The 26192-nt window shown below is 46.2% G+C and overlaps 1 protein-coding gene and 1 non-coding gene across 3 annotated transcripts in view; one reads left to right on the forward strand and one right to left on the reverse strand.

The window, feature by feature from the left end:
* Window positions 1-6120: 6120 nt before the first annotated feature.
* Window positions 6121-6197, reverse strand: TRNAT-UGU (transfer RNA threonine (anticodon UGU)). The gene has a single exon. It is a non-coding gene; the product is annotated as a tRNA-Thr (tRNA).
* Window positions 6198-11781: 5584 nt separating this feature from the next.
* The window catches only part of RASAL3 (RAS protein activator like 3), a 43522-nt gene continuing 29111 nt past the window's right edge, over window positions 11782-26192 (forward strand). The window contains exons 1-4 of one of the 2 annotated variants that reach the window (XM_084835630.1): window positions 11782-11848; window positions 13924-14344; window positions 25324-25448; window positions 25885-25927. In XM_084835630.1, the coding sequence (XP_084691756.1) occupies window positions 13924-14344; window positions 25324-25448; window positions 25885-25927 (589 nt within the window). In that variant the 5' untranslated portion in view covers window positions 11782-11848. Of the gene's footprint in view, window positions 11849-13257; window positions 13333-13923; window positions 14345-25323; window positions 25449-25884; window positions 25928-26192 lie in introns of those variants that run through there. The other variant, XM_084835631.1, reaches the window with a different exon arrangement.

The raw sequence follows: 26192 nt of genomic DNA on the forward strand, positions 1-26192 counted from the left end.
TCTGGAAGTGGAATTAAAATGGAGAATCTATACAGCATCTAATATAGCACTGTATTATCTAGCAATGCCCTTCCCCATTGCCAAGATTCCTCTGTAATGTTTACTCACAAGTAAGTCTCATTCAGCAAAAATCCTTTCCAATGTTAATTAAAAGTGTTCTGTTTGCAGGCAGTGTCCATGTTATTTCTTCCTGTTGATTGCACCTGGCAAATTAGTGATGAATAGTCTCTTAAGTATCTATTGAATAGCCCCTCATAATTATCCTAGTCAGTTTCTCTTCCCATTGGGGGGGAGGGGGGAGGCTTGAATTACTAATATCCTTGCTTTCTTTTTTCTTTACATTTGTATGGCACTATTTTGCTATTTAAAAAAGGAAAAGGAAAAAATTAGAGGAAATGTGTAATTGAAGCCTTCCACCCCAGAACAAACTGGCATGGGGCAACAAAGAGAGGCTATTCAATGGCCAAGTAAGAGGCTATCACAAATCCTCCAACTGAGATCAACAGGATGCAATGAAATGGGCAGAAACAGTAAATAGGAAACTAAAGGCACAACAACCCTGGAGACTGGAGTGCTGGGCAGAAAACAATAGAATGAAATTTAATAGGGATAAATGCCAAGTTCTGCACCTAGGAAAAAGAAACCAAATGCACAGTTACAAGATGGGGGAGACTTGGCTCAACAACACTACAAGCGAGAAGGATCTTGGAACTGTTGTCGATCACAAGCTGAATATGAGCCAACAATGTGATGTGGCTGCAAAAAAGGCAAATGCTATTTTGGGCTGCATTAGTAGAAGCATCGCTTCCAAATCCCGGGAGGTACTAGTTCCCCTTTACTCAGCACTGGTTAGGCCTCATCTGGAGTACTGTGTCCAGTTCTGGGCACTGCACTTTAGGAAGAATGCAGACAAGCTGGAGAGGGTTCAGAGGAGGGCAACAAGGATGATCAGGGGACTGGAAACAAAGCCCTATGAAAAGAGACTGAAAGAACTGGGTATGTTTAGCCTTGAGAAGAGAAGACTAAGGGGAGGTATGATAGCACTCTTCAAGTACTTGAAAGGCTGTCACAGAGAGGAAGGTCAGGATCTCTTCTCAATCATCCCATAATGCAGGACACGGAATAATGGGCTCAAGTTACAGGAAGCCAGATTCTGGCTGAACATCAGGAGAAACTTCCTGACTATTAAAGCAATACAACAATGGAACCAATTACCCAGGGAAGTGGTGGGCTCTCCCACACTGGAGGCATTCAAGATGAGGCTGGACAGCCATCTGTCAGGGATGCTCTGACTTGGATTCCTGCATTGAGCAGGGGGTTGGACTCGATGGCTTTGTAGTCCCCTTCCAACCCTACTATTCTATGATTCTATGAACCCTGAAAAGCCTCAAAAACAGTTTCCCTGGGGTTTTGTTTTATTGCAATAAATAAATATACTACTTCTACAACTGCTACAACTACTACAACGACGACTACTGCTATAATTCAGCACAAACGAAGCCTGAAAAAACACAGGAGTACATCACACAAATCACTGACCTACAGTGAGTTGGCATAATTTTCTGGACTTTCTGTAAAAAATGAGTTAAAAAAAAGATGGCAACCCCAGAGAAAAGGGCTAGTTTGGAAGCAACCTGGGAAATATTTTGTTTTTTCTTTGTTGAATTGTGAGGGGGGTGGGTGGAGGAAATGAAACTGGCCCCATATTTTCATTGCTGCCAGCACTGTTAGCGGTTTCTAATGTTCTGCTGGTATGGGAGGGGTTTGTACATGCACAGCCCTAGTTTGGGGTGTTTGTCTCTTTTGCTTTTTTTTTTTTTTTAATCAATTTGTAATTGTGGACTTTAGCCAAACAAAATGAACAAACAAACAAAAAACAGTAAAAAAAAATGACAGCATATTCTAAAATCCTCAGTTTCAAATATTACAATATTCTAAGGAGAAAAAAGAGGGAAAAAATAGGTTACACATAAACTTCAGTAAAAGCAGACCAGATATCCAAATATACTGTAAGTCCATTTGCAAGTTATGCCTATATACTACTCTTTCAAATGTTGCTAGCATTGTTAAGTCTTCGATCCATTGCAATATAGGCAGTGAGCTTTTATCCTTCCAGTATTGTAGTATCAGTTTTTTAGCAACCACAAGGGTACGAAAGATCCATTTACGCTGACTATGTGTCACATTCCAAAAAACAGGTATTTTAAGATAACATTTACATCAGTAAATATAAAAGAGCTTTCCAATACAAAATTTATCCGTATAATAACTTCCTCCCAAAAGGAGGCAACTATTGGGCATTTCCAGTTATGATTCATGATTGTTTTGCTAAACTGATTGATATCACTTTTGATTCTTTAATTGTGGGTGGGAACTTTAACGAGGTCTTAGATCACAGAATCATAGAATAGTAGGGTTGGAAGGGGCCTACAAGACCATCGAGTCCAACCCCCTGCTCAATGCAGGAATCCAAGTCAGAGCATCCCTGACAGATGGCTGTCCAGCCTCATCTTGAATGCCTCCAGTGTGGGAGAGCCCACCATCTCCCAAGGTCATTGGTTCCATTGTCGTATTGCTCTAACAGTCAGGAAGTTTTTCCTGATGTTCAGCCGGAATCTGGCTTCCTGTAACTTGAGCCCATTATTCCATGTCCTGCATTCTGGGATGATCGAGAAGAGATCCTGGCCTTCCTCTCTGTGATAACCTTTCAAGTACTTGAAGAGCACTATCATATCTCCCATCAGTCTTCTCTTCTCAAGGCTAAGGATCATGACAGACTCCCTTTACACGTGCTCCCTTCCCCCTGCTTTCCCCCCTCCTTTCCCCCCTTATCTGAGTCTTCCAGATGTTTCATTATACAGCCGCTAGATGGCGCTGTGGTCTGGCTCCTCTTATTGCAGCTTTTCCTTTTTCATGAGGGAACTGAAGCAGAACTCAAATGCTGTAATTTGATAGCTCATTATCTCCAATCTTTAAACAAATGGAATAAAGGTCATTTAGTACAGGCGACACCCTGGAGTTTAACAACATCATCTAAAGGACCTGGAAACTTCCATGAGTAACCAATCACAATAGCAGAATAAAAGCTCTCTGTGAAGAAGCCCCTAGTCACAGTTTTCCACACTATGATGAGATGTACTGCATTTCTATTGAAATTATAATTATAATTTCTAAATTTGCATCTAGACATATAAATTAGCATATCCAAATTTTATACAAATTGCTATCTTCTTTTGTCTTCTTTTTTGGTGATGCATTTCCTCTTCTTTGGTGATTCATCAGTGCCCACTAGTTGTTGGGGAGTGCTATTAGCAAATGTCCACAAGTTCCTGGGATGCTGGAAAGCCATGTGTCCCATGATCACCCTTGATTGGTGGATTCTCTTCCTGTCTGCCCCTCCCCCTGTGTCTACAACAGCTTCCCCCAACCTGGTGTCTTCCAGATGTTTTGGACTACAACGCATATCTATGGGCAGGTATGCTGGGAGTTGCAGTCCAAACTATCTGGAGGCTGGGGAATGCTGCCACAAAGGATTAGGCTCACAACTTGCATGTGTGCTTTGATGCAGCATTGTCATTGGAGGCCTCTGTGGCTCTGAGCACCTTTGATTAGCTTACGCTGTAGAGGTAAGCACTGTTAGAGGAAACAGCACAGCTATTTTGAGAAACCACAACAATTTAAGTAAATCATGCAGTGTATTCAGTGGGGGTGGGGGGAAAAACCATGTACAAGTCTTTGGCCTTGAACTGAACACACATGGATTGATTCTTCATGGCCAATGTGGAGAGCAGTTTGCAGTACTGGATTAGACAGTCGCTGCTTCCATTGCAGGCCCTTTGTCATCAAAGCCTTGCTTTGTTGGGTTGGATGAGATATATGGGGTGGACAGGGGAAGGAGTCTATCACCTGCATTCTATGGTTTCGAAAGACCCTGCCTGCTCTTTGTGGCGGCTGTTAGTGATCTCCAAGAAACAGATCAGCTATCCTTGCTGATGTAGCCCCCAGTGCAGTGAAAGGTACTTGGCAGGGCTTAATCTGGGCCAGGTCTCCTCAGACTCACTACTAGGGGCAGGTGGAGTAATACTCAATAACAGAGTGCACCTGAACACGTACAGAGTCTTTATCTTATCAAAGAATCATGACAGCCACTACCCATGCATTTGACACTAAGAAGGGGGCTTCTAGATCAGAGGATGTGGTTTACAGAGAGGCTTGAGTTCTGTGCTTTGGGAAGTGAAATCTTCTCTTTGGGTATGCAGGGAACTTTGAATGGCAGCTGTTACGGCTGCCACACAACACAATACATTTTCTTCCATTAAACAGATAAACAAAGTTTTTAACAATACCTTAGAGTACAAGATCTTATTATACTGTATAAACACCCACATTCAGTTTTGTAGTGCCAAAATTACACAAGATAGAAAGAGTTTCACCAGGTATATATTCAAATCTTAAGATGTTACGTCTCTCCAAAAGCCACACAATACATTTTGAGTGTTAAGTTGGGATAGATTTTCAGAGATTCATGTTATCTGCATGCTGATTATGACTCTCATGTGACAGCCTGACCAAATAAAGGTTTCATCATTGGTAGGAACGTTTAAAGTATAAAATGTAGAAGCTAAAATATATAAAAGTTAGACAACTCTTGCCCCAAAACTAGCAACATTAATTGCGTTCCGTCACGCTGTCATAAGATCCTCATATGTGCATTGGTCAGGGCACAAAGGGCAGGTATACATATGTGTTGTTGTCTGCAAGTCTCCGCAGTCACATAGGGCAGAGATCTCCGTATAGCCCCATTTATTCAGAGTATCTCTAGATCTTGTTGCGCCCATGCGCAGTCTATTCAATGATTTCCAAACTTCCCAGCTTTCATCGGAACCGGGTGCCAGCTCCTCTGCTGGTTCCCTCCAGGGTTGATTCTTTGTCACTTTCCATAAGTCCATCCTACTTTTGAATTCATCAAAGTCTTCCATCAATCTGAGGAAGCTTTTCCTGGATTTTAATCTCTGAGGAGCTGGTTGTAGGCCATAAAGAGGGTGTTGTTTGGATATTGAGGATTTAAGCCTCTCTTTGTATGCTGCTGCTGCTGCTTCTCTACGAACAGCAGGTGGGGCAATGCCAGCTATATGGTAATCTTACCTAGAGAAGTAGGTTTTAGACATCTGGTAATGATTCTACTTGTTTCATTCAAAGCAACTTCAACTTGCCCAGCATGTGCTGATTTATACCAAACTGGGCTGGCATATTTGCCGGCCAAGTGGCAGAGGGCTAATGCTGTAGTCTTAAGAACCCTTGGTTTAGCACCCCAAGTAGTGCTCGTTAATTTCCTAATTATGTTATTTCTTCTACCGACCTTCAGTTTAGTGTTGATGCAGTGCTGTCTATATGTTAAGGCCCTATCCAAAGTAACCCCTAAGTATTTAGAGTTAGTGTTTAGAGCAATGCTCCAATAACACTCCTTTCCATGTAATTTGCAGCTTCCTAGCAGCCTGCTTATTACGTAGATGAAAGGCACATGCCTGAGTTTTTGCTGGATTTGGCCTGAGCTGGTTTTCACAGTAATATCGGTCCAACTCTTCCAGAGCTTCCTGGTTCTACCTCCTCCAGTGTTTTTCCTTGTGTGGCCATTGCCCGATCATCAGCATATATATAGTTATTAGTGCCTGCAGGAAGCGGTTGATCATTAGTATAGATATTGAAGAGGGTTGGAGCTAATACACTTCCCTGTAGTAGACTATTTGTCTGATTCCTCCACCTACTTCGTCTTCCCTGGAATTCCATGAAAAACCTACGGTTCTGAAGCAGATTCCTAATAATTTTGTAAGTTTAAAGTCTTTAGTTATGTCATATACTTTCTGCTTCAGTCTCCTAAGGTTGATGGTATCATATGATGCAGCTGTTAGATCTATAAATACATTTTATACTTTAAATGTTATGTGTTATAGTATGTTTTTAATTGCGATGCTTCTGACACGAATAAATAAATTGGTAGGAACATAGGAACAGAAGAAGCGTTGTACCAAGTCAGACCTTTGTTCCATGTAGCCCAGTATTGTCAACACTGACTGGCAGTGGCTCTCCAGGGTTTCAGGCAGGGGTTTTTCCAGCTCTACCTGGAGATGCCAGGGATCGAACCTGTGACCTTCTGCATACAAGGCAGGTGCTCTACCACTGAGCCATGGCCCATCTCCAGTCAAACACTGGTAGTGGCCAATGAGAGGAAAGATCCCCTGAGATGAGGCTATCACATGCAGATCGGCACTTAAGAAGACTTCTAAATCCTCTTTTAGAACCAGTTTGCATATCACTCTGATTGCGTGTGTTGGAGAATCCACTGCATGGTTTCTCCAAAATTAACATTAAAAGTGGAATTCACAGATTTCACGCTGAGCTCCATGCACTGCAGGTTGACATTTGATGTCATAGGTCCCACCAAAAGAAATTCCTACAGTCAAATCTCACTTTAATTCCAGGAAATCCAAAGTGCAAGGCACACAGGCTCCTGCAAACTGTGTAAAGGAAATTATAAGAGCCACTTTCACACATGAGTTAAATTGCCCTTGAGCCTGTCTTTCAAGACCCAGCTGGGATCATGGGTGGTTATAACCCAGAGCCATGACATTTTGCTGTCTGAGATAGAGCCGCAAATTGTGCCCCACTCCCCAAGTCAATGTGCATAGCACCCAAGGTACCTGTGGCAGTTTATTTTGGCACCTGAGGTAGAAAATCCCGCAAGCCCCTCTTTCCCTCCCTGGCAGTAAGTATATCACCACCACTATCAGCACAACCACCACCATTTGCTGACAACCCAAACTCATATGCCTGAGGTGGCCACCTCACTCTGCCTAATAGCAGGGCCAGCTCTGCACCCACATCTAGGCCTGAAAAGCATGGAAAAAGAGAATGCTGAAGCCTGCCGTCCAGCAGGGAGAAGGTGCTGCTCTGTTGCCCAGACATGGACAGAAGTCAAGACTCCTGGTGTTTACACTGGACTGAACTTTGCCAATCCTGAGGCTTCATACTGCCTGCCAATCACAGAAGCTGATGTTTCACACCTTTGTCAATAGGCCTGAGCCTGCCAAGGCTGATATTTTTGCTTTCTAGGTAATGGCTGGAGTAGCAGTCTCCATTTGGGGCCATCTTTCTATACTGTCCCATCCTGCAGCCCCTCAGATGCACAAAGCTGTGTGGTAGGAAAGGGATTAGCCCCTTCCTTGACAATTCTCAGCCTACAGCAAACTCCACCAATTGCCCTTTTCCTTGTCGTGTATAGTAAACCTGTAGCCATTGGTTGATGCAGTTACCACCGTAAATCAAGATCAGCTCGAGCAAACAGCATAAACCATGACATAACGCCCCTTTCGGGTTGTCCCTCTTTTTTCAGCATGAGATGCTTTGTTGATTGCCACAGAGACCCTGATGTAAGTCTAGTGTTCTCCTAGATTTAAGTCTTTGGTATTTAGAGTTTGTTTTCTCCTTTTTTATAGTGCATACTCGCTGCTTTCCTTTACTATCCTGTTTGTATCTTTACTTTAATGAACTTTGCTTAACTGGACTATTGGACTGGGTTTGGATTCCTATTTACACCTTCAAGACTGTTTATTCCCCCCACATTGCCTAGACTGTTTAGGTTATGCTGGGTGCTTCCAGATGAGGCTTTTATGGTGCCATTGCCCTGCCACATTCATGGACTTTTACAAAGGGTTCAGACATCATCATCTTCAACTCGTAACCCTCTGTGTTTTCCCTCTGCTTCTTCCATCTCTTTTTCTTACCACAGATAATCTGTTAAAACAGGGGCCCAAAAAGTGTGGCCCATCAAACCAATTCTGGTGGCCCACCAGACCCTGCTGCATCTGCTGATGAAAAATTGGAGACAAGGAAGGGATTCTCTTGCTAGTGGTGAGCTGCACAGTGCTTTCTGGTTCTTAGCACAGGGAGCCCTCTGTATGGAAGAACCCACTTACTGTGTCAGTCACAGAGGGAGGGATGGAAGGGAATAGGGAATTGCTGGGCCAGCAAAGACTCGGAGTGTAGCTGGCTGCCTTCCTACTCCCACGGAAACACCCTGAGAGCCAGAGAAAGCCTGCTTGCCTCAGCTTGGGTTAACTAGGAGCACTGTTTGCAGAGAAGAGAGAGAACAAGAGATTGTGGCTCATGGCCAGTGTGCTACCCTGGGGGGCTGATGTTGGACTAGCAGACCACTGTCATGACATCTATCTATCTATCTATCTATCTATCTATCTATCTATCCATCCATCCATCTATCTATCTATTACATTTCTGCACTGTCCAATAGCCAAAACTCTCTGGGTGGTTTACAAAGATTAAAACATTTAAAAATACAATATACAGATTTTTAAAAGCCAATTCCATAAAATATACACGAACAGAACAATATACAAGAACATATATCTAAAACAACTTCAACAAGCAATCTCAAAGCAGACAACCATAACCATACGTCATTCCAGAATCAGTTAAAAACCCTGCTCCCTTCTATACTTCAAAAAGGGTCTCCAAGGTGATAGCATGCACAGTCCCGGGGTGTAGGGGGGATCTCCACAGCGACAGGTTTAGTTTGTTCTCCACTTTGCTGTGGTTTTTACTGGAGTCGAATGTGCTCCATCTGGGGACACACAGGGCTTGAAAGCCTGGATTATCCCAAGGCTAGGCCTGGGGCTCTCAGCAGGTCACACGGCAGTTTACCACAAATTGTTTGGGTGGCTACCAGGTGGAGTCTCATCTACATCATCACATAGAGAGCATGTTCCTACCCTCCCACTCCCTCCCACTCTCGTCTTGGTCCACCCTTTCTGCTTTATCTGGCCAGTGTGTGTTAGTGCCTGCCTCCCCAACCTATGCCTGATTCTCCCCTTTTTTCTTACTTTCCCTCTAAAACTGCAATAGTGCAATAGCAGGTATAAGTACTCCTGTACAAATGCGCTTTTTCGCTATAGCATTATGGTGCAATAGTGCTATAGGGGATATATGCATTGCTACACAAATACACTATTTTGCTGTAGTGCAATAAGGATATATTTTAAATGCACAATTGCTGATTCTCCAGTAACTGCATCGGGAACTGCAATCTGGATGAGTATATGTATTATTCCTCACCTCATGGTGCTTTTAGCGGTGTAAGTTTCAGCCCCTGAAGCAGTAAAGACTTTAAATGTCCAAGATCGATACAGTTTACAGTCCACAGGCGGCTGTACTTGGTGAACCTGGAGTGCTTACTTTGGGTTCACGATGTAGTGTTAAAGTGCTATTTCAACATTCCGCTTTTATGCTTTACTTTTTAAAAAAAGTTAGAGGCTGCCCAGAGCACACCTATATATTGCAGGGATGGCCACCAGAGTTTAGGGGTAGGCAAGGTGAAATAAATACCATGGGGTAGCTCAGAACTTCTGAACGGCCAGCTGCAAAATAGCGGAAACATCGGGGAAACACAGGCGGGGAAAACATGGGAAACACACCTTGACCAGGGTCAGTGAGGTCACAGCCAGGTGTAAGACATGTCCCTGGGCAGGACTATCATGCTGAAGTAAATGCGGAAGGTTGGTGCACTCCGCAACAGAAGCACAGATGAGCCAAATTAAGGCAAACAATCCAACTAAAAGTAGTCTCAGAAAAACCAGTTTTTCAGTGCAAATCTCTGGGGTAGCTGTGGGTCGCCACAACGTCATGTGCCTCAAATGACCTCCAAGCACAGCCAGCTCGCAGTAAATCTCTCATGGAGGCACCCCCCAGACAGTTCACAATGCCTAATGAAAAGGCTCCCAATTCAACATACACATCCGACCACCCAGCACCCCCACCCCAACACTCTTGCTCATTGTTTATGTGAACATCTGGTCTGTTCCTTATTCATAGAAAGAAAGAGGGTTTTGTAATGCAAATGAACATTCTGGCCAGTGTAGGTTTTACAGTCACATTGCAAGGCAATTCAAGCAAGAGCTGCTTTAAGCCTCATGGGTTTGGGGGCCAAACTAGACAAGACAGCAGGAGTTTGGTGATGAGCTCTCCGAGGTTTTTTTCCCCAAAAGATCTGTAGGGAAGATTGAATTGGATTGGGACCACAACACTGGGGAAAGGGTATAACCATTTTCCTGATCTAAAGTGCTCCTTTGGTTGCTATTTGAGCTGTAAATGTACTACTGTAACAAGGACCTGAATGTTTACTCTCCACTGTAGCTTCATGAGGGCAACTCAAAGAGAAAAGGGTACACTTGATCAGGATCTACAGGAGCCTGAACTTTACATTTCTCTTTACTTTTCACATTATTTTTTAAATATTACTTTTCATTATTACTTTAATGATATACTACTTTTGATAATAATGAAATATTACTTTTCATTATTATCAGTCGCTAGCATAATCCAACTTTTGAATGACTTAAATTTTGAACTCCACAAAAGTGGAGTTTTAGAACTGCACTTTTTTCCCCTCCTGGAACTGAACCTGTTGGGGATCTGTACACCTCAAGTTTATTGCACATTCATGGTTGCTCACTCATTGAATTGTGCGGGTCCATTACATGACGTCGTTGTTGTCCAGTCGTTATTCCACTATTTCCTCCCACCTATCCCATGTTTTCCTCAAATGGAAAAAATGGGGTATTTTTCCAGATATGCGCAAATGGAGCGCCATGTCCTCCCTGTGTATTTCTCCCTTAGCGTGAATGAAGTGCTGAGTGTGGTTGTTGGGGGCACGGTCATGATGTCTAAGGTGGTGACGAAGGTCTGATGGGCATTCAGCATTCCTGTGCCTGAGCCATTTTGGCTCCTTGCCATTTTCAGCCTGCCTGTTCGAAACAGAGCAGCACAGCAGCAGCACATGGGGGCGGGGGCGGCAGAGCGGAGGGGTAGCAGAGGGGCTGAGCAGCAGGGACTGGCCAAAAGCATGGAAGAGGGAGGCAGGGCCCCAGGGAGATCAGTGGGGGGGCTGTCCGCGTGTCAGTCCCCATTCACCAGTAATGTGCAAGGGGAGGGAAAGGGGCAGGAACCCAGGATCAAGTATCGCTGAACCTGGGGCATGTGTAATGCCTCTTCACGGAAACATAACATTATGGGAATGGCCATCTACATAGAAGGAAGCGCATGTAAAGGGAATCAGTTGTGATTCTGCATTTAAAACGGAAGTGGAAAGTCCGGTTTTAAATGTAGGATTTTAAGCTGGTGTAGAAATCCCCGTTGTATCTGCTTGCATACAAAAAAGAAAAAAGGCCTGTTCTGCTCTAACACTACTTCTGATTGGCTCCAGTAAATTTCACATGATCTGGACAATAGGTGAGTAGATACAGGAGAAAGAACTTTCCATAACTGTTCTCTAACTTTTAGCCTAATTTTTTTTCCTCATGGGGTTGCAGGTTGGGGTGGGCCTCCCTGGATCTCTGACCTCCAGAAAAGTGTATCCCCTTCCTATGTTTGGTCTCTGCCCGAGACTGACAAGACTGATCCAACTAATCTCAGCAAGATTCCAACTCTAAACTGGGCTGCTATGTGGCTCCTCCTAGGAGAGAGGACTGATGTGAAATGTGTAACATGCTCTCTGGTAACAGAGTGGATCAACTGGGTGGTGGGAGGTTAGTACAAGCAGCCTGAGTGTTTCAAGAGCAACTATGTTTCTTCTGGACCAGACAGACAGACAGAGCATGCCTTCAGTCACCCACATTGCAAAAGGCAGCCTCAGTGTTACTCAGGCAGGGTGAGGTGCGATTATCATCTTGCTGCAGATCACATGGGGACTTGCAGAGCACAGGGCAAGCAGGAGAGGAAATCAGTCAGACAGAGAAGTGGTGAAGACAGGATAGAGTGAGAAGCACAGCAGGAAGCCAAGGTAACTGGGTGGCTGGCTCCATGTCATGAGGGTGGGGCACGGGACATTGACAACTGGTTGCTGGGGGTCTTGTGAAGGGTTGAGGGTGAAGTTGAGAGGTAAGAGGGGAGAGCTGGACCAGAACCTCTGTAGCACTTTGCTGCAGTGCGTCTGGCTGTTGGTTGGACAGAAGCATGGGGGTGGGGTGGGGGGCTGAAGAAGACTAGAATTCCAAGAGACCTGTATGAGACGGGGAAGAGCACAGATGAAGCGGGGGCTAGGTATGAACCCAAGATTGCAACCTCTGGTCTCATTGGTGCTGTGCATTCAGATGCCCCCAAAAGCCCATCCCGTCGCTCCTTGCGTTATCAATCTGAAACAAGGTCCATGCTAGACTTAAACCAGGTGATCACCTCACCTTCAGGGTCTTTGGGCTGCTAGCAGATGCTTCTGAGAGGAACTGCAGACAATTCTGAGAGGAATTGTGGCCTTACTAGGCTACCTGTGGAAGAAGATGCCATGCCAAAGGTTTGCAGGAGGAGCACCGCCTGCCATGGAGGACTTAGCCAGCTCCTCTGTCCCTGGAGGAGCAAGGGCATGTCCACTTGAGAGCAACCCGTGTTTTTGGTTTCAGATGTTAGTGCAGAACTCATTTCCAGGATAAAAGATTTGCTGTGCTGCTGCTACTGTTGCTGCGGCTACTGCCTGGGGTTTTGCGCTCCTCTCCACCCAGCACTCACTGAATGCCCTGGTTTGCCATGGAACAGAGTCAGTTTGGCAAACCAGAACTGACTAAACAAAAACCTACAAGGAGAGGCCCCAAAACATTGTGCTCCACAGGTAGTACTCAGCAAGGCTTCCCCTTCTATGTTTTACAGAACATGCACCAGACAAGCCCCCTTCCCCACCCCACATTCCTGTGGGTCTCCCATTCTAGCACTAACAAATGCCGGACTCCTCTGCAGCTGTAAGCCACTTGTAAACCCGGAGGGAATGTGGGCTTAGCTGCCTGGCAGGAACAATCCCCACCTTGGTGAGAAGGAGGGGAGGCAATGAAAAGTTGCTGCTCATCAGCTCCCCCTCCGCAGCGTGCACCACACCACTCAGCAATCCCTTCTCCAAAGCCGGCGCTGTGCTGTTCATCAGCTCCCCCTCCGCAGCGTGCACCACACCACTCAGCAATCCCTTCTCCAAAGCCGGCGCTGTGCAAGGGGGTTGGGCAGCCGGGCTTCCCAATGCACAAGGGATGTGGTAAGACAGGTTCTGTGGGCCAGGGCAGAGCTGGTTGTTCAAGAGGCAAACCCCATGATGCCCCACCCGTGGTTCTTTGGAGCTGGGCCACAGTCTGCAGAGTTTCAGAGAGCACCATCGGCCTTCTCTTGATGATTTCTGAAGAGGCAGATGGGCTCCAGTGACACTCCACTCCAGGATCTGCAAATTTATTGCCTGAAAGTTACAGTCAGCTGCTCTGCCGTGCAAGCTTTTTCATCACAGGAAGCACCCGGGTATGCGAATGACTGTGAGATGCAGTTGGGGTTGCCAACTAGTTTTCTGTTTCTGCTTTAAAGGCAGAAACTGAGCCTTGTTAGAAAGAAGCCTTGTTAGAAAATGGAGCCCTGTTAGAAAAGGCCTGTCCTGAACCTTGTTGTGTGTGTGTGGGGGGGGGAGCTAGCAACTGAGATGCAGCTGACCCACTGCAGCATCTTTCAGGGACAGAACACCCACAGCCATGGTCCTTGAATGGAAAGCGGCAGGGGCTGGCTATGCTACTCTTGCAACACCCACTCACCCCTAAGAAAGGGACATTCTTTGGCAGAAAATGTCACCTTCTGGGTCCCAGGGGGGAGAGACTGCATATTTCCATTGGCCCAAGAAGGCAGGTATCTTTTTGTTCCTTGCTGCTCAGGGGAGGGATTCCAGGCCACATGCCCTTAGTCAAATTGCGAAGACAGGAGGGTTGTTAGACAATTTGGCAAGAGCTGGATCAGGGGTCATTTCTAGCTTGATGGTTGTGTCCTGAAAACTGACAGGGCTATGAGGCTCTGGTGTTGCTGCTGTTCTGAAACTCTCCTGCTCTTTATTCTTTTGCTTGGCAGATGGAGGCTCCCCAGAAACCCAGGCCCAAAACAGAGCCCCCCTCCTTGCTGAGGTCTTACAGGTGGCAGACAGTTCCACAATATGGGGAGCAGGAGCCAGAGCTGGGTCCCAATCATCTTGGATCAGAGAGCAGCAAGCGCAGGGGCAAGCTGCAGAAATGGAAGCGAGTCCAAAGCCAGCCAGAGAGTGAACTGCCTGTGCCTAGCCGTGAACAGCCGCCGCCGGTGGCCCCCCAAGATAGCAGAGCCGCTACTAAGAGGTCTGTCTTCCAGAGGGCTTTCTCTACCCCTGCCAAGATGCCCAAGGCCCAGGAGGGAAGTGGAAAGCTGAGTCTAAGGAAGTATCTACGCTCCATGTCCAGCTGGAAGAACCAGGAGAGTATGCCCCGATCAGAAAGGGAGACCAAAGAAGCAAGCAAAGGTAGGACAACTCTAAATCAGGGCAACTTTGTGATGGATTCAGCTGGGCTGCTGCATTGTTTTGGACTGGACATGTGGGAGGCGTAGCTGCATAGAGCTGATCCAAAGCCTAATATTGCTCAAAAATATACCCAACCTCATTTAGTTTAGTCACCCCTTAACAAACAGATTATCTCTCTCTCTCTCTCTCTCTCTCTCTCTCTCTATCTAATCTACTCTTATAAAACAGAGCAGGATGTATTCCATGGGTTGGATCCAGAGTTAGTCATGTGCAGAAAAGACCCAATTAAATCAACGGGACTTAAGTTAGTCATGTCAACTTGACATGTGGAATTTGGTGCCTGGTGCAGAATTCATCACCTGCAGCAGCCTCCCTTTTTTATTTTTAAAGCAAGGTTTTAATCCTTATGTCTGAGATATGTTTTGAAAGTGTACAGGCAGAGCCTGGTGAAACCCCAAGGGCCAGCACAGGGATAGTGGAGAGAACTGGGCTTCAGTGCTCTGCATAGCTCCTTGTCTAATACTCACAGCCAATGGACTATATGTAAATATGCTTAATTTGCATACTTTATTTATGAGACAGAATTTGGATTGGTTTAGCTTTTTGAACTGTGGTGCTGGAGAAGACTCTTACGAGTCCCCTGGACTGCAAGGAGGTCAAATCAGTTCATCCTAAAGGAAATCAACCCTGACTGCTCATTGGAAGGACAGATACTGAAGCTGAAGCTCAAATATTTTGGCCACCTAATGCGAAGAGAAAACTCTCTGGAAAAGACCCTGATGCTGGGAAAGACTGAAGGCAAAAGGAGAAGGGGACGGCAGAGGATGAGATGGCTAGATAGCATCACTGATGCAATGAATATGGACTTGAGCACACTCCGGGAGAGAGCGCAGGACAGGAAGGCCTGGCATGCTGTGGTCCATGGGGTCATGAAGAGTCGGACATGACTGAACGACTGAACAACAACAACAACAACAAAAAGCTTAGCTGGCACAGCCCTGAACTGTGCCAGCTAAGCTAAATAATGTTAGTTATTATGTAAAAGGAACCAGAAGGAGGTTGACATTCTGGATTTTTTGTCTGTGGCTGCCAGGGTCTTCCACTAATTCTTAAAGAGAGAACCTCTCCCTCTCTCCAGGAACTGCTCTCTTCCTTCCCATTTCTGGGAATAATAATGGCTGGTTTTTAGCCACAGTTAGAAACTACTGTGTAATAGTTGAGCAGTACTCTTTCAGGCTGCAGCAAAAGAAAAGGAAGTGATGTGGTGATTAGCTAGGTAGGTAGTTAAGTTCTGGAAAGACCAAGTTTCTAGTTCTCACTATCATTGTGCCACTTTTCAGTTTATGTGCAAAATCGAGTGGCAGGAAGTTTGTGTTCCCTATGGAGATTGAGGAGTGCAGCCTGAACCAGGGACAAGGGATGCTTTCAGATGGGGTGGGCGGTCCTAGTGCTAACAACCCAAAGGCATTGTGCATCTATTCTGTCTTTTCCTTAATCAATTTTCCACAGTAAGAAAAAAGATGGAAGAAATAGTGGGAAACCACCGTGACAAGTGGAAATCAATGACATCTTGTAAAATTCTGTGAATGAGGCAGGGTGATGCAGGGCCACCCAAAGACATTTTGCTGCCTGAGGCAAAGGACAAGATGGCGCCCCCTTCCATTCCAAGGACAGAAGCTGACTGGACTGGTTGTTGACTCTTACTTTAGCACTGGCAACAGGATAGGATCCCCCATCACACTTGAGCAGGCTAATTTGGGGTATGTGTGTGCAGGACACACAGTTTTGTCCTCCAAGAGAACAGAATGAGTGGAGGGTTCAGCAGGAAGAGCTGGGGGGCTGCTTCAACTGCCCCCAGTAGTTGTCTCACTCTGCCTAATGATAGGGCCGGCCCTGCGGTGATGGCACAATGAAAGCCTCATCTGGAAGCACCCAAGGTAAACCAACATACTGGTATCTAAACTGATTCATATTGGCCTAGTTAAGCTGAAAAAGTTAAATGTAAACCAGTTGATTTCATAAGGTGTCAACAGGCCTCAATCAGGCTCTTGATGGTTAAAATCCTTTGACTTTGTGGAATGTGGTCTTTGTTTTGATCCAGCTGTTGAACTGCAAATTACAATCTATTTACCTCCATTTTTTCCATTGCTACCATCACCGTCTGCTAATAACATTTGGGTAAGCTCTTCACAAACTGCTACCCTGCTCTGGGAATCACTGACAGGGAGGCACTCTCTCTGTTCCCAACAGTTGCTTATGTCTCAGGAATGTGTAACATGCCCCAATTTTGTTTTCTCACTGGGCCATCCCACAGCAAAAGATGCAGGATTTTTGCTCTCTTGGTGCTCAGATGACAGGCAGAACAGCCACTTTCCTCATGTTTTTGAAGGACCTTTTCCATATGATTAGTCCTGTGCTCCGTAAATCTGCACTTCTTTTCCATTTGCTATGCACAGCCCACACATCTTACCTCAAAGCAGCACTTTTGTGGAATGTGGTTGCATGAGAACTGGGTGTGAGTGTGTGCCATGTAGTGTATATTGTTTATGATGCAGTTAGCGATGAGTGATGCAACCTCTCCCTCTGCAACCTCTTTCATTTTTTTTTTAATTCTTTATGGTTTTCAAAAATCTGGGGGTACGTTACGCTCCCCCATCATATAACTCCTGACTGGAGGAATACTTTTAGCCGGGTGTTGTTGCTGTTGTTTTAAAGAGGGAATATAGTAGCTTTTTTCCTTAAAAAATAAAGTAAAAATCCTTCCATAAAAGTCTCCTCCCCATTACTTCACCAAAGCTCCTTTCAGATGTATGAATCAGGGCAGCTATTGCCTCCCACAGCTTTCACCACCCGCACCATCTTTGCAACACACTGGACAGCTGTACCAGCCAGTGAAGTGAATGTTGATTCAGTAGTCTATTCTGCCCACTTTCTATCCACCTGCTTCTGGGGGCAGGGCAGTCCAGCTTTTCTTTATTATTTGTAACGTACAGCCTGAACATTCATTCACTTCAACATAAGTTTGGCTCCATTTTTTAAAAAAGCCACAATGATCAACTTTTTAAAAGGAGAAAAATACTCCAGAAAGTGCGTGGGGAGGAAATTGCCTTAGGACATCACATGAGCCAACCATGTGATGTCGGTGGTCGGTGGTCTGCTCTGCATGGCAGGCTTCTGCTATGAATAAGAAGACCCAGTCGTGAAGAATGGAACACCAGCTGTTTCAAGTGGAGTTTGCAGTCACTTAAGAATCAGGCAGGAGTTCCGAAAAATAAAGTTAGCCTACTTCTACCTTCTCCCTCTCTGTGTCCCTCCTGTCCTGTCTCTGTGTTGTTGTTGTTTATTTGGTCAGTCGCTTCCGACTCTTTGTGACTTCATGGACCAGCCCACGCCAGAGCTTCCTGTTGGCTGTCACCACCCCCAGCTCCCCCAAGGTTGAGTCCGTCACCTCCAGAATATCATCCATCCATCTTGCCCTTGGTCGGCCCCTCTTCCTTTTGCCTTCCACTTTCCCTAGCATCAGCATCTTCTCCAGGGTATCCTGTCTTCTCATTATGTGGCCAAAGTACTTCAGTTTTGCCTTTAATATCATTCCCTCAAGTGAGCAGTCTGGCTTGATTTCCTGGAGGATGGACTGGTTTGACCTTCTTGCAGTCCAAGGCACTCTCAGAATTTTCCTCCAGCACCACAGTTCAAAAGCATCTATCTTCCTTCGCTCAGTCTTCCTTATGGTCCAGCTCTCGCAGCCATAGGTTACTACGGGGAATACCATTGCTTGAACTATGCGGACCTTTGTTGTCAGTGTGATGTCTCTGCTCTTCACTATTTTATCAAGATTTGTCATTGCTCTCCTCCCAAGAAGTAAACGTCTTCTGATTTCCCGGCTGCAGTCAGCATCTGCAGTAATCTTTGTGCCTAGAAAGACGAAGTCTGTCACTGCCTCCACGTTTTCTCCCTCTATTTGCCAGTTATCAATCAAGCTGGTTGCCATAATCTTGGTTTTTTTGAGGTTTAACTGTAACCCAGCTTTTGCATTTTCTTCTTTCACCTTCGTCATGAGGTTCCTCAGCTCCTCCTCGCTTTCAGCCATCAAAGTGGTATCATCTGCATATCGGAGATTGTTAATGTTTCTTCCAGCGATTTTAACTCCAGCCTTGGCTTGATCAAGCCCAGCACGTCGCATGATGTGTTCTGCGTACAGGTTGAATAGGTAGGGTGAGAGTATATAACCGTGCCGTACTCCTTTCCCAATCTTAAACCAGTCCGTTGTTCCGTGGTCTGTTCCTGTCTCTGTACTGTTATGCTAAATCACTTCCTGGTAGCTGTTCCCTCAAGCCATCCCTGTGTCACTGAGTTATTCTTACTGTCTGCAACCCCTACTCTCCTACCTGGTTCCATATACATTGATACATCTATCCTTATATCACTTTAACAAATAAAACTTCTTTTTTTTTTTTTTTTACAATTAACTATATAGTTTGAAAACCCCATAGAAATGCTTGAGTTTAAGCATACCCTTGATGGTGATGGGGTCTCTGTATCAGTCAACCTGCATGAGAGTTAAGCTGTTTTGCTGTAGCAGAAGTCATCTTTTCCTGGTGATAACTGGTATTTGTGGCATCCAAAGGGGGTTGCGATGAGTGTGAGCTGGTTAGGCTCTCATTCACTTGGGCAGTTGGAGAGCTAAATACCGGAGTGGCATCTTCTCCCTCCTTGAGTTGCCTCCTTTTGTCCTGATCTGCTGGTTCTGCTGTTCCAACTCTCCTGCCTAGTTCCACATGCATTGATAAACCAACTGGCCTTTGAGTGGGCTAATCTGCACCGCTTCTCTCCAACTTATTTACGGCTGCTGCCACCACTATTCAGCTCTAGAATAGGGGTGATAAGGACCCTGCAATCTGCTAGTTTTACCCCTGGGAAGGGGCAACTATCAGCTAAAACTCCCCAGTCACTGCTGAGTGAGTTAGCCTATTTTCCCCTGACTCCCCTTTGATCAAAGTGTACAGTGTGAAAGAGTGATCTGACATGTATAAGGACAGATCCATGGGCTATCCAAATATGTAGTCAAACCCCACATTCCAGTTCTGAAACTTTATTAAGATGAAGAATAAGAGAGGAAGGATAAATTAGTAGGTAGCATAAAAGGAACAAAACCGGTTGCTTTCCTAAAGGGAGAATTCCAACGCAGCTACGGAGGTCTCTCAGAGTGACTCTGCATTAAGCAAAACCCCTGCAAAAAAACACATCCTTTCCGGAGCTTCCTGCTTTTGGTTTCTTTGCGGGATTAGGAAGAGCTTCTTTACATGGCAGCCACATGGTTTGAACTGCGGGAGTGCCTCCCTCCCTCCCTGGCATGTGTGCAAAGGAGGGGTGGGGGAGTCTTGTTTTCGTAGGTTAACTTCTGCTGTACTGTTTTCTCGCAGCCCCCAGGAAACCTCTGACTTACTTCTGAGTAGACATAAAATGTAAGATTGTGCTGTAAGTCTGCAACCCTTGGCACACTTACTTGGGAGAAAGCCCCACTGAACTTAATAGGATGCTCTGCAACAACAGAGGACGTTGTTTCTGAGCTTGGTTGGGCAGGGGATCAGATGTGTCTCCCTTCATTGCAGGGAGGCATTTTACCCTCTTCTCCCTCCAACTGAGAAATGCAGAGGCAGGGGTCACAATCAGCAGGTGATTCTTGCCCTAGCATCTGTCAATCTGCTTGGGTCTCCTTCCGTGCAACCGCGCTTCCATCCTCAATGCCTTGGTCATCCTGACAGCGTCCCCATCAAGTGAAAACAAATGCCCGCAGCAAGAAGACACAGCGGTTTCTTCCGCTATTGGAGAATTTCACGGGGAGGTTATGGTGCTCCTGTTCCATGGGCTGGAAAAAATACCACATTTTTTGTGTTTGGGGAAAACACGAGATAGGCTGGGGGAAATTGCGGGAGGCGCCTTGGACATTAGCAGCATCATGTAAAGAGCCTGCAAACTTCTGAGAGAGAGCCATCTCAATAGCAGGATAAAAGCTCCGTGTGATGAACCCCTCAGACACACCTCTCATAGGGCTCCTTCACACCAGGCTTTTATCCTATCTATTGAGATTACTCCTTCACAGAGGTTTGCTGATGCCGTGATCATTCAAGGCGTCTCCTGCACTAAATGCCCTTTGTTCCATTTTTAAACAGATCGCAGATAATGAGCTATCAAATTACCCCGTTGTGTTCCGCTTCAGTTTCCTCCATGAAAAGAGTTAAAGCGGCAAGAAGAGGAGCGAGCTCCGTGAAAGAGAATGGAAGACTCAGCTAGGGGGGAGAAAGAGGGGGGAAGGGGTGGGGGAGAAGGAGTGATCCTGCATTTAAAACGGAAGCAGAAAGCCCGATTTTAGATGCAGGATTTTAGGTTGGTGTAGAGATGCCCATAGTGGAGTCTATCTTTTAAAAACAACATGGTGAGATCATTGGAAGTTGCCTTTTTCTGGTTTATTTTCATAGTATACCAGGCTTGTGAATGCTCAAACATATGATGGGATCAAACTTCAGAATGTCCTTGGGAAAGAACTACATGCTCAGCACTGGTTACAGCCTTAATAAGAATGCTCGGTGCTTTGTCATACACACACGCGCACACACCATTGACAATTGCTGATAAATTTATCATTCCAGTTGGTTTGGCTGTGAGCTGTTACCTTGTGGCTGCTGAGCACCAGGAGACTTTGGGGTCCATCACACGGGGGCAGAAATCCACATCTAGTTCGGGGCATTCTCCATCTGGTTTCATTGCAGGATTAGATCGGGCTCTTTTATGCAGTCGTTTCTATCTCGTTATATTCTGTTCCTTACCTTTTCATGGGGTGGCTACTTACACGCACTGGGGGCAGCTTGAAATTTTCTCCCTGGTTCCTGCCCTTTTCCCTCCCCTAGCAGATTACTGGTGGTTTGATTGTGATTGACACACAATGTGGGTGGACAGCAACCTCCACCGAATGGCCCAAACCCCACCCCTGCAGGCACCGGTTTCCTGGCGAACTGCTGGCATGCTGGCCATACTGCGTTGTGGAATAAGCAGCCAAAGTCGGGAGCAAAAGTTGGTGCATTGCATTTAGGCACGGCATGGTGTCAAGCCGGCATCGCAGCAAGCTGGCAGGTCAGTATACCGACACACCCACCACCTGACGTCACTGCCATTAACGTCAGGACCGTGCCCCCAACAACCCCAAACACATCAGGTTTTTCACACTATGGGAGAAGTACATGGGCAGGCCATAGCGCTCCTGTTGTGCAGGCTGAAAAAATACTGCATTTTTTCCATTTGGGGATTATACGGGATAGGCAAGGGGAAATGGCAGGTGCAGACATGCCCAGACTGTTGTTTTGTCCAATAGTGTGATACCTTCCATTTCTGATGTTACTGGTCTAGCCAGCAAATTAGAAAATGTCTTAGTGGCTGGACCAACCTTCTAAAAGACTCTACATTTGAATTACAAAAGAGCTAGCCAGTTTCAAATGGACCATTGTGCGAAAGAACATAACTTCTCTATGATTGTGGGAGAACGAAAGGTAAAGTTTGGCTTATTCAGGTTTCCTAGCAGGGGCTCAAATGTAGACACTCTAGGAAGCAATGTTGAGCTACATAAGAATGTAGGGGTTTACCACAGACCTACAGGTAGCAATCCACTGAGTCCAGGGCTGGCCTACCCATGAAGCAGGGTGAAGCGTCTGCATCAGGTGGCGGAGTGGGAGAAGTGGAGAATTGTACTGCCCCCACCAGGAGGGACTGCTGCTGCCTCCAGCAGGTTCTCTGGACAACCCCACCAGCCACTCTTCTGCTGTGGCATCTGCCACAGCGAGAGAGCAGCGAGCAGGGCTCTCTGTAACAGCTGCCCACCCTCTCCCTGTCATGTGGCTGGAAGAAGCGGCCACACAGGTGAGCCACATGAGGTCTTGTGGGAGTTGCATAAACTCCTGCAGAGCCGTGTGAGGTCTCGCGAGAGTTGCGCGAACTTCTGTGATAGCCACAGACCCTCCTTCCCGCTGCATGGCTCTCTGCAGAGCCAAGACAGTGGCAGTGAGACGTGATGTAGCACCAGCAACACCTCAGGCATACTGGGCCTGTCTGAGTAATCTTCCTACCACAAGACTCCTGAGCCTTTACTAATCCTGAAAGCAATGGCTGGTGGGAGTACAGATATGAAATCTTCTTATTCAGCAGGTGTCTGTCAGTTCCTGGCCACTTATCCTACGTCAGCCCTCAGGGTTTGAGCCAAGGGATTGCTCTTGTTTGAAATAGAGTCATATAGAACACATACCCACTTTTGTGCCTGTCTGGCTTAGTCAGATTGTTCCCTCACACACCATAGTGGCTATGTAAGGCCAACTCCTCTGTGAAAGAGCACCAGGAAACAGAGGCTGGCAGGCTAAAACACTGTCACATGCCTCCTGCTCTTGTTGTATTTTATGAACACTGTAACTTTGGCCAACAGCAAATTAATTACAAATCAATTGTAAATCTAATTAAAAGAAAGACAGAGAACTAGAGAGAATGCATGTTGGAAGGAAGGCTTCCATCATCTAGTCCAGCCTTATACTTCATCTAAAACATTCCTAGCAAATGTGCCATGAAAACCTTCTAAAGAAGATCTTGCAGACCTCTGCGGCAGCATTTTCCATGGATGAGCTTCTTTCCTAAAATCAGATTGATTTTCTGTAATTTAAACCAATTTCTTCTCTTTCTGTTCTCAGTGGCAGGGTAAGCAATAGTTCTTCCTCTTCCTTCTGAGTTCTGTTAACTATTTTAGAATCTGTCAACATTTTGGTCATTTTGTCTAGGAGGCAAAGCGTAGCCCGTTCTTTCTGCTGTTGATCATAATAGTAGTGTGTGGAGGCGAGCTATGGATACCCATTGCTGAGAAGAAATACTCTCTCTACATGCTCAGAGGCATTACTTTCTTTATAATTCTTATTACTAAGGGATGAGCTTTGGCCTTCAAAATCAATTTCAGGACTGAAAATAAGCCATAGGAAGCAGATATCCAGTGCAGAATTGGGGGTTGTGAAGTGGACCAAACGTGTGTAGTAGTTAGTATATCAGACTAGGGTCCAGGAGACTCTTTTTCACTGATTTGGGTGAGAGGGGTGTCCACTGTCAGATTGCCTGAGCGTGTGTGCTGGGGGGATTTCCTGATCCACCCAGCGCACACGCTTAGGCAGTCTGACACAGACCCGGGTTCAAATAAGTGTGACGTGCATAACAACATATTTCTAGCCATCATAGTTGTGGAGATGTGTTGTAAAGTGTGTAGCCAGTGTCTGTGGGAGTTGCCAGTGATGGGCAGAGTGCAGGGAGGCAGAGCTTCTGTGGTTTGCATAGCATTTGTTCTTTTTTCATGGTCTCATGGTCATATCCCAATGTGACACCCTTCCTGTCACTCACTACCCATATCTCTCTTCCTGTCTCCACATTGCTTCTTGGCAGAAAGAAATGCCCAAGTTCTGATGAATCTCAAAATACTTGGTAGAGATTAAGGCATATTAGGATAGTGTGGCGTGATCATGCAAAATAAGCCAAAATGCAAAACACATTATATTCAAATTTTATTTTGAGCTCTGTGTGCCCGTTGCTTGGCGTAGGATTTTGGTTTCCTTTCCACAGCCCTTCCCAACTGAACCACTCTCTCTAAACTAGCACTAAGCTGTATGCAAATTTTGTTTGGGATAGTTAAATTGGCAACTCATTGTGGAGTGCAGCTCAAGAGAGGGTGGGGTGAGTTGGGCTGGGCTGCTGGTGTGTGTGTGTGGGGGGGGATGTCTTTCATAGATTCTTCCATGATGCTTTGTATGTCACAACGCAGGTAGAAATGTAGGGCACAGCTCCACTATTATGCTGGCCCTGTTGCAGCTCTGGATGCAGCTGGGGGGTGGGGGAGGCTGTAGGCAGGAATGGAAACTATATTCTTCTGTGTTTGTGCTGACTATGCCTTTGCCAAGCCATCCTAGTTCCGGATGTCTATCTGTGCACAGGGACACAAGTGCAGGCAGGATTCACCTGAGGGGCAGGAAGAGCGTAGCAGCCACCCCCTCCTTTCCCTCTGACCTCTCCCCATGCTTGAGTGGCTGTGGCTAGCAGCATGAATATAGAGAAGCGGGGCCACTAGGAGGAGGGCTGCAGCAGCGGACCAAGAGGCCAGCATTATGCTTAACGTTTCAGTGCCCGAAGCCCAGCAGCTATATCTTTGCCTTTGTTTGGCAAGTGTGGCCCAGTGAAGCCCAAGTCACAGGCTGCACTACTCTTACCACTGTTCAGGGCAAATCTAGCCAGACGACACAGGCCTCAGTCATGTTGTCAAACCCCAAGAGACCAGAACGCTGCCCGGTTTGGCTCCGTCAGCCACGCCTGGTTCAGCTCACACAATCCAGGCCCTTCCTAGGACATCACAAGCAAGTATGACAAGTATGAGAAAAGGCATCCGCTGAGCCACTCTAAGCAAGATTCCGCAGATGCAGATCCGTTTCACACAAGAACCTGGCTCTCTGTGACCTGGGCCACTGTTCCAAAGGCTCTTGCCTTCTTTTGACTGAATGGGCAGGTTGTCAACAAATGTACCACACCTCACTCCCACAGCCTCTCGCTTCATAGCAACCAGGACCTCCACCCTACGGGGTTCTGCCAAGAGAGATGGATGAATATGTCTCAGAGAGGTACAGCAGAATGCATCCACACCCTGGACACCCTGTATGGATGAACAGAGGCAGTAGAAGGTAGAGGGAAAGTGGGAAACAGGATGAGAACAAAGGCCGTTTGGGCCATGGGACAGCATAGAACTGAAAGGCACAGTGGCGGGCTGCAGTTACTTAGTGGGAAGGAAACGGTACACTGCACATGCTCAGAAGCACTCTTCTTTACAAGTACATCTCATGTTCTGGGTCTGAGCCTTTGCAAGCTCTGAGAGTTTATCCAACTGCCCCCCCATAATGTCTCCCATGTTCTTCCTGCAGGTGATGATTCTGCTGTCCAGTCGTCCCAGTTATCTCCTGGTGTACCTCCTGATGCTCCCCTCTGGGATGTGGCCAATGTGTCTCTGCTGGATCGACAATTAGTGACCCTGGGCAGAGATGAGGAGGTGGGGCCATCTCTGACATTCAGAACTATGGGGAGGCGGACAAGGATGGGAATCTCTCCGGGAACACCCAGCCAGCTTACCAGTGTGGTTGAGTTGAGCACCCACTGAAGTCATCTCTTTTCCCAGTTTGTAACTTGTGAAATGCCAGCCTTTGGCCCTTGAGACCTGAGCCCCACAGGGACGATTATAGATGGCAATAATTTGTCAGCAGCTGCTGAAGATTTAATGTCAGGATTTCCAGAAAGGCTGGGAAGACCGCTCTTGCCCTTGCTCTCTCCCTCCCTCCTGCCTCTGCCACGGGCATCCATTTGAGCACTCCACTCTGGCGATCTGTAAGGCAAGCTGTAGTGTAGAGGAATGGGGAAGAGGGCAGGTATAATTAATAACAACAACAACAACAACTATTCTATTCATGATGTTCTGTTTGCTGTTTTAGGATGTGCTCCAGAACCGGAAACGGACCAGCAGTTCTGTTTCAGGTACATGTTCACTATACCCATAAGATAACCAGAGCACCCATGGTGAGTGCTGAGAGACTGCACTCACCCACATCCATTGCCACACACCAGCACATACATTTGCTCTACCAAATTCTAAATAGTTCCGCAGGCCAGCTTTTGCTGGTGCTTCCAAATATGAATGGGCGGAATCTGTTGGAAAGGGGTAGTAAAAATGCAAGTGTGCTGGCCACAAGGGCAAGGCCAGGCATCAGGGGGATCCACTTCTTGCCAGGCTCGGAGATGA

The sequence above is a fragment of the Heloderma suspectum genome, chromosome 2 (genome assembly GCF_057233095.1).
Source record: "Heloderma suspectum isolate Gila_16-S chromosome 2, 16-S_ref, whole genome shotgun sequence".
Classification (NCBI taxonomy): domain Eukaryota; kingdom Metazoa; phylum Chordata; class Lepidosauria; order Squamata; family Helodermatidae; genus Heloderma; species Heloderma suspectum.